Source organism: Impatiens glandulifera, chromosome 7 (assembly GCF_907164915.1).
Source record: "Impatiens glandulifera chromosome 7, dImpGla2.1, whole genome shotgun sequence".
Taxonomy (NCBI): Eukaryota; Viridiplantae; Streptophyta; class Magnoliopsida; order Ericales; family Balsaminaceae; genus Impatiens; species Impatiens glandulifera.
Genome location: NC_061868.1, coordinates 32,827,315 through 32,836,731, shown reverse-complemented (window position 1 = coordinate 32,836,731; position 9,417 = coordinate 32,827,315). Strand labels below are relative to the sequence as shown.

General features: G+C 28.0%; 1 protein-coding gene across 1 annotated transcript; it reads right to left on the bottom strand.

Moving 5' to 3' along the window:
• Window positions 1–4,990: 4,990 nt before the first annotated feature.
• LOC124909760 (protein FAR-RED IMPAIRED RESPONSE 1-like) lies at window positions 4,991–6,742 on the bottom strand. The gene has a single exon (XM_047450403.1). The coding sequence runs from the start codon at window positions 6,740–6,742 to the stop codon at window positions 4,991–4,993; it is 1,752 nt and encodes a 583-aa protein (XP_047306359.1).
• Window positions 6,743–9,417: the final 2,675 nt, after the last annotated feature.

Here is a 9,417-nt window from a genome sequence, read left to right as displayed (position 1 = left end):
TATTAATAATATGTTTGAACAACAAAATTACACAAATTTTTTCCTAAATATTCTAGGAGAACAATTACAATCCATCGAAAACAAGATTGAAAAATTAATAAAATCAATGAATGAAATTAAACTAGGTGCGTTAAAAATAACCCTAAAAGAAAAAGAAGTTTCTCCAAGCTTCCAACCTCCTTTAATAATATCTGATTTCAAACTAAGGCCAATGCAAGAATTTGAAAAAAAAAGATTGAAGAAAATTTTAGCAAACTAAGTATCAAAACATTAGACAAAGAATTGCAATGGAATGAAAACAAAGACCGGATTAATAAAATTAATAAATGGGTCGATAAACCCATACAAAGTAAATTTTACTATAACAGATCAAGACCAATGGATGTTTTACATGAAGAATACACGGATACAATTGATATTAGTTATTCAGGTAACAAGATATATGAATTGAATATTGATGGATATTCAAACAAACAAATTTACAATACAGTACATAAAATGTTAATGTACTCAATAGTTTGTAAAAATAGTAAAAATACTGATAAAACAATAGCAACAATGATTGTTGCTAGGTTTACTGGTCAATTAAAGGGTTGGTGGAATAATTATTTTTCACAAAATGATAGAGATTCAATTCTTAACACTGTAAAACAAGAAAACAATACTTTGAATGAACATGCGGTTTATACACTAGCAATAAATATTATTGAACACTTAACAAGAAGGTTTAGTGATAATAGTGATACAATTAGAACATTATTAAAAAATCTAAGGTGTAAAACACTTTCAGATTTTAGATGGTATAAAGATACATTTCTAAGTAGAGTTATGGAACTCCCAAAGTATAATAATGTACATTAAAAATCAAAATTTATTGATGGCCTTCCAAGCCTGTTTGCTGAAAGAGTTAGAAGAAATCTCAAAAAGAGTCATCCAATGATACCATATGAAACCTATACATATGGTGTAGTAATAGATACTTGTATACAATAAGGGTTAACTTTATGTAATGAAATAAGGCTAAACCAACAAATAAAAAGACAAAGTCTAAGCGAAAGACAACAATTAGGCCAATTTTGCCAACAATTTGGTATAGATAACTCAACATCTAGCAAAAATAGAAGGATAAAATATAATAAATTTCATAAATATAGAAACCATCACAAAAATATTCAGAAACAAAAAATAAAAGGAGAGAAGATAAATCTAAAATCAAGTCAAAAAAATTCAAAAATAATAGGAAGTGCCACAACTGTGGAAAATTCGGACACACATCAAAATATTATTGGGAAAAGAAAAAAATTAATAATCTTGAAATCCTAGAAGATACAAAAAGACTAATTATCCAAACTCTACAAAACTCAGAATCTAAATAATTTGATTCAGATCCAACAAGTAGTAATTCTGACCTAGATGATCTAAATAATGAAAACATTTCTGAATTAAGCTTAGAAGACTCTGAATGTGAGCCATGTCAATCAGGATTAAAATGTCCTAAGAAAGAAACCAATAACCTAGATCAAAATCAAAATATTGAGAAATCAGAATTATATAGAATCATATCTCAATTCTCAGATATGAAAGTTAATGTTTTAACCTCTAATCATGCTTTTGAATTACTAAAAGTCGTTAGAGACCCAGAATTAAGAATGCAGATCATAGATTAGTTCAATACTGAAGAAGGAACTTCATCCTCTAGAGAAGAAGAGGCAGAAGATAAGAATTTAAATTATAATAAATCTTATATTATGAGTGAAGTGTTGAACCAACTTAGACACAAAGTTCAAAACAAAGAAGATAATATATCTCTCAAAATTCTTTACAAATAAATTAATAATCTAAAAAAAGAAATTAATATATTAAAAAGAAAGAATATTATACAAGAATCAAGAATAACTAAACTTGAGGATAAACCACAAGAAAATAATCGATCTCATGACAATAGAAAAAGATAAAATAGAAATTAAAGAAAACATCTTCATAAAAAATTTCTTATCCATAATAGAAATGGTTAAATCCCAAAAATGGCACATAAAATATCTCTTCTAATAGATAATCATTATACAAGGTCGTTTACTGCCCTTGTTGATAGCGGTGCAGATTTAAATGTTATTCAAGAAGGATTAATTCCCACTACGTATTTTCATAAAACGAGCCATACCCTATGGCATGTAGGTGGAGATAAACTCCAAATCCAATATAATCTTCCAAAAGCCTACATATGTACTAATAATAAGTGCATTCCTCAAAGTTTTATACTTGCTAAAGATATATCGAATCAGGTCATACTTGGAACCCCATTTGAAACAATATTTACCCAATTAAGACGATCGATAATAAAGGTATTACAGGAACTTTTCAGAAACATGATACTTTTCTAGAATTTATTGTTGATCCACTTACTAAAATGTTACATAGTATATATGATAATATCAAAACAAAATAAGACCAAATATATATTCTAAAACTAGAAATAAGTCTAATAACAATAGATGAACAATTAGAAAATCACAAATTACAAGAAAAAATGGTTCTACTAAGAGACCAAATTTCAATAGATATTTGTAATGAACATCCTAATGTATTCTGGGATAGAAAGAAACATATAGTTTCACTACCCTATGAGGAATATTTTAATGAAAAGAATATTCCTACAAAGACAAGACCTTGCCAAATGAATTCAGAATATCTAGAATTATGTAAAAAAGAGATAGATACTCTATTACAAAAAGGATTGATAAATCCATCACAATCCCCTTGGTCATGTACAACTTTCTATGTGAAAAACATTCAAAAATTGAAAGAGGCGTACCAAGGTTAGTAATCAACTATAAACCACTCAACAAGGTATTAAAATGGATTAGGCATCCAATTCCTAATAAAAAAAGATCTATTAGATAGACTATATGATAGTTTAGTATTTTCAAAGTTCGATTTAAAATCAGGATATTGGCAAATTCAGATTGAAAAATCTTATAGGTATAAGACAACATTCAATGTCTCTATAGGACATTACGAATGGAATGTGATGCCATTCGGATTAAAAAATGCTCCATCCGAATTCCAAAATATTATGAATAATATTTTTAATCCTTATAGCACATTTATAATTTTTATATTGATGATATACTAGTTTATTCAAAAACAATTGAAACTCACTTTAAACATTTAAATATGTTTAAAACAATAATAACTCAGAATAGATTAGTAATCTAACCCAAAAATGAATCTTTTCAAAATAAGAATAAGATTTTTAGGTCATATCATTGAAAAGGAAAACATTATTCCTATTGATAGTAACATAGAATTTGCAGAAAAATTCCCAACTATAATTACTGATAAAAACACATTTACAAAAATTCTTAGGCAGCCTCAATTATGTGGCTCCATACTATAAAAATCTAACCGAAGATACACCATTCTTATATGATAAGCTGAAGAAGAACCCAAAACCATGGTCAAGTCACCATACAGATGACATTAAAAGAATTAAAACAAAGTAAAAGTACTTTCTTGTTTAATGATAAGTAATCCAAATTGGGAAAAGGTAATTGAGACTGACGAATCTGATATAGGATTCGAAGGAATATTGACTCAAATAGATCTAAAAACAAAACAAGTCTATCTTGTCATATTCCATTCAGGAAAATGGAATGAATCCCAAAAAATTATGCGACAGTCGCCAAAGAAATACTCGCCATAGTAAAATGTGTTTTAATTTAAAGACGATCTATATAATCAAAAAATTATTATACTAACAGACTGCAATGCAACTAAATTTATGTTCCAAAAAGATTTTAAACATGATGTATCAAAACAAATGTTCGCCAAATGGCAAGCTCATTTAACCCCATTTAATTTTGAAATAGCATATAAAAAAAGGATAGATAGTAATCTTCCTGATTACTTAACCCATGAATTTTTAAATTTACAGGAATCAGCGCCAAAGGTTTTGAACATTTCTCTAATAGAGGAAGGGGACCCGCCTTTCTTAGAGGTAGAGGCTAAGGCAGAGCACCAGAGATTATATCTCAATATGGAAAACAAAAGTTGATAGCAATGGATCTCTCTCAAAATCCTGAGAGCCAAAAAGACAATCCCACATACGCTAGAAGAATACTGGGAGATGATGAAACAGAATCTAGTAATATTGGATTTATGAGAAATGAATATAAAGAAATTATATTTCTCCTAGAAGAAAAAGACCTCAGATGGAAAATTGAGCCATGGACAATAATGCAAAGGTATTTAGATAATGAGTAATGATAGGGGGAGCGAAAAATATGTAGCGAATGAGGCAGCGAACTACGTGGAGTGCTGATTAGACATGCTGACTCATTATTTATTTATTTCTCTTTTATATTTATTAATAATATTCTCTCTTCTTATTAATTACATTTTCTCTCCCTCTCTCTTAAATAAGACGCATTCAATAAAAATATTAATTTTTTATTATTAAAAAACACTTAATAATTTATCTCTTTAATATTTATTATTATAAATATTCTTTTTTTTAAATTATTGTAAATGTCACTATAAACACGCATTTTAATTATTTTTCTCTCTCAATAATTTGTTTTCTTTTATTTATTGAAAAATATAAATTTTATTTTCAATAATAAAAATGACTCAAATTAAAATAAATAATAATTAATTGTGTTATATTTAATTAAAAATATTTACTTGAGTTAATTTACTATTTTATATTAATAAATTACCAAATCTAATTAAATAATATCAATAAAATAAACTTACCAAAAAAACATGGTCCAAAATATATCATAACATCTCCTTTTAGAAAATCAAACAACATAATATAATCGATAAATTGTCTTTAATCATCACGCAATAGTAGTTTTCACGAGTCTTCTATCGTCAACATATTGACATCGAAAACTTCATTTCTACAAGACAAATGAGAAACAATATATAATTTAAAATAAAATTAATATAATTTAATACTAAAAATAATTGTCTAAAACATAATAAATCAAACCTTTTTTCGAGCCTTTGTAATCGATTTCTTCACAATTTGTTCAATAACAGATTGTTTTCTCTTTGTGGGTGGACGACCTCGCGCTCGTACTTTTAGTGGAGAGTGTATTGTTTTTACACTAGATATTGTCACTCCTTTAAGCTTTTTACCATCGTTAGTAATTGGTATCAAATCACAATCATTTTGAGCACTTGAATGCTCAAAATCAATTGCAATTAGTTTGTCTTTTGCATCTTTCAAAATATCCACCAAAATAGAACAACCTTTGTCATTTTTCTCCCCAAGGTGTTGAATCTCATATATCAATGGAGTGAGAATTTTGCGTCGATAACTGATATCATCACAACTATGATCATCATATAGGTTAGTAATACTTTGATACCCACGCTTTATATTTTTGCACCATCTCTCCATAATATAGTTCATAGGAACCTCAAACACCCCATTCATTATCAATACGGAGATCACGTGTCTACATAAATTTCCTCGAAACTCAAATAGTCGGCACAAACACTTAACTTGACAGTCTAATCCAGTGTAATGTACCACAAAACAAACTTTTCGTAGGGGTTCTCCTTTTATCCCCAACATAGTCTCTACTACTTCAAATATCAAAGTTGTTTCTTCTTCTTTTACTAGTGAGACATTGCAAAACATTAATCCTCTTAATTCATCTTGAAACAATTTCAATATTGTGTTAGTGTACACACTTTGAAATTGTCTCTCAATAGGATAACCAGTTATTACGGGCATGATTGAATTGAAAGAAATGAAATCCAATTTTTTTTCATTTTCAATCTTACTCTTCAAAGCATTATCATACTGCTCAATAAATTGCTTTAATGATGTCTTAGAATGCACATAATCATCAAAAAATGCATTCATACTTTCACTTCTCTGAGATGTGGACATACCTGCCCAAAATTTATCTTTGACATATACAGGCATCCATTTATTACGTTCTTCATGCAGAGATGTCAACCAAATATTATTGTCCAAGTTAAACTCCTTAATCATTTTCTGCCAATTCTCATCACATTCATCAACTGTAAGGGAGTTATACACAATGGTCTTCAATTGTTTCTTTATCATTTTATACTGAGAATGACTACCTAATTTAGCTGGAAATTTTTTCATTATATGCCAAAGACATAAACGATGTTGAGAATTCGGAAATACCTCTTCAATTGCAATTGCAATTTCCATTGCGCGACATTGGTCCGTAATTATAGCTTTTGGAGCACGTCCAAGCATACACGTCAACCAAGATTTGAATAACCATATGAATGATTCTGTATTTTCACTAGATAATAATCCACATCCAAGTAAAATAGATTGACCATGGTGATTCACCCCAACAAATGGAGCAAATGGCATGTCATAACTATTGGTTAAATAAGTTGTATCAAATGTAATGACATCAGAAAAATAATCATATGTAGCTCTTGATCTAGCATCCGCCCAAAAAACATTTTTAATTCGAGATTCACCATCTAAATCAAGCACATAGAAGAAGTTTGAGTTCCTACTTTGCATTCGACAAAAATAATTACTTAATGCTTCAGCATCTCCATCCCCTAACCTCAATCTTCTAGCTTCTGAAATATAATTTCTACAACTTCTTTCATCAAATGGTAGATTATCATAACCTCCAGCCTCAACTACAAAGGATTGAAAACTTTTACTTAAAGTTATTCCAGCTTGATCATTTAACTCCAATTTTCTCTTTGTAGTTGAATCGAGCATTTTATTACATCTAAAATGTCTTGATTTTCCAGGGCTCAAATTATGATTGTGTTGAAGGTGTACAGAAGTGATCTCAAAAGTTTTATCATCTCGAACAATAACATTAATTTATCATCTCGAACAATAACATTAATAACTAACATGGTGTGCAAGTTGAATGTTGTTGATTGAGCTTTTGTAGTTGATTGACCTTTATGTAGTTGATTGAGCTTCAATAGTTGATTGAGTTTCTAATAAATCCCGAAGATGAACCGACATGAAAAGAAAGAGATTTTTAAGGAGAGAAAAGAGAGAGAAATAACACTTAAGAGTTTAAAAAAGAGAATCAATCTGTTGAATCATTAAAATATATATTTTTTTATTCTCTTATATATAAATTTTAATTAACACAATTAATTATTATTTATTTTAATTTGAGTCATTTTTATTATTGAAAATAAAATTTATATTTTTCAATAAATAAAAGAAAACAAATTATTGAGAGAGAAAAATAATTAAAATGCTTGTTTATAGTGACATTTACAATAATTTAAAAAAAAGAATATTTATAATAATAAATATTAAAGAGATAAATTATTAAGTATTTTTTAATAATAAAAAATTAATATTTTTATTGAATGCGTCTTATTTAAGAGAGAGGGGGAGAAAATGTAATTAATAAGAAGAGAGAGAATGCTATTAATAAATATAAAAAAGAAATAAATAAATAATGAGTCAGCATGTCTAAGCACTCCACGTAGTTCGCTGCCCCATTCGCTACATATTTTTCGCTCCCCCTATCATTACTCTTAGATAATACATCCACACCATCAAGGACTTATAAGTCCATGATATTTTACGAACAAATTCTTATTCATAGCGGATCGTGTGAAATATCACACTTATCCGGCACAAATAAAGAAATTTATAATTTCAGTAAGATGATAATAAAAAAAAGACAATATCCTTAGAAGACTAGGGAATATCCCCAATGAAAGAAAGAGAATTTATCGTTTAATAAAACAACGACAATTAAATTCAATTATTGGGATTACTGTGATGCCTTCACTAAGGCACTAAATTACGAGAATAATAAATATAAACATTCCTGGTTCATCAATTGGTATGCGCGAATGTTTATAGAGGAGATATTCCCCACTAGTTCATAAACTGGTTTTACTGTTTTGGTCCTAGCCCAAAGGTTTTACCAGAAGAAATCAATGTCCTCTTTGATAAAAGGAGCGATATCTCCCCCCATCTTCTGAATAAACAAGAAGCAAATTTATATATTGAAAGAATAGCTTCATGTTTCTTTTTTAACATAATTTTCTATTCCCTAGATTTGGAAATAGATACCCGAGTTTGGTTATACCAAAACAGGAATTCCCTGTCTGTTTAGATCATCCCATTATAAATTTTAGGATAATATGATGAGAATAGATCAGGAAACGAACGTGCGATTCAGAAAGGAGACAATGGACCTCCTACACCAACAAATAAGTCTTTATGAAGAAAAACGACAAGTAGCTGAAGCTCTGTCCCCTTTTGATTATATCTCAAAAAAGTTCAGAATGAGGCCAGAGAACTAATCAATAGAACAAATGATATCTGCATACATTGAAGAAATGAAAAAAGACTTTATATCAAACTACCCTACCTAAAAAATTAATTAATAAATAATTATAGCCTATCATAGAATTTTGAATGGATATCAAGGTTGGATATGAAGTGTCAGGCCCTTTTATAAAATGGTACTTTAATTTTGTGTTCCTGATAAGTCATGTTTAGCCACGGTTTTGGCGTTTTGGACATTGTGAAACATTAAATTAAAGTTAAGTATTATAATTAATTGACAGACATTTCTATATGACGTAAAAATTCATTGTCCCTCTTCAAATTCTATTTATAAGCTATAATATAGTTGAATGTTAAGACTTTGTTATGAATAGTATTCGTGTAACCACCGTTGATGAATTCACCAGGTCAAAACATTAATATTTTGACTTTGGTCTATTTATATAGTGTAAAGATTATATATATATATATATATATATTATTGTTAAATAAGTATACATTTTATTAAAATAAAAAACTGGAAAATTAAACAAAATGGAAGAAAGATAAGGTTATACAAACAATAAATAATTTTTAATTATTTGTAATTAAAATATTTAGTACATAATTATTAGTTATACATTATATTATTTGGTTGAATTGTTCATAAGTTCAAGATTTATATATATTATTTTTAAATTTAATCGGTTCATGTCCAAATCAACCCACGAATTAAAAACTAGACTTGTAAAATAAATCGTTTGTTGTGTGCAAAGATCGATGATTTGAAGTTAAACATTATTATTATTATATGACATGTTAGCTAATTAAATGGTTAAATCATAAATAATATAATATTTCAAAATATACTAAGATAGTTCAGAAATTAAAATGATTAATTTATATTTGATAAATTTTACAAGTTATAGTTTCTTATTATAATATTTTAAAAAATTTCAGAATTAGTGAGTTTAAGTGACAAAGGGAAATTTGATCAAATGAGGGTCATTCCCACAACTAACTTCAGAAATTTTCATTTTTATTTTTAACCTTTTTTTTTACATTTTGAACACTTTTACCCTTTTTTTTTCTTTTTCTTTTTCTTCTTCCTCTTCCTTTTCCTTTTCATTTTCCCCCATTTC

Coding starts and splice junctions, on each gene's coding strand:
- LOC124909760 (XM_047450403.1), bottom strand. CDS start 6,742: ATGCTCGATTCAACTACAAAGAGAAAATTGGAGTTAAATGATCAAGCT.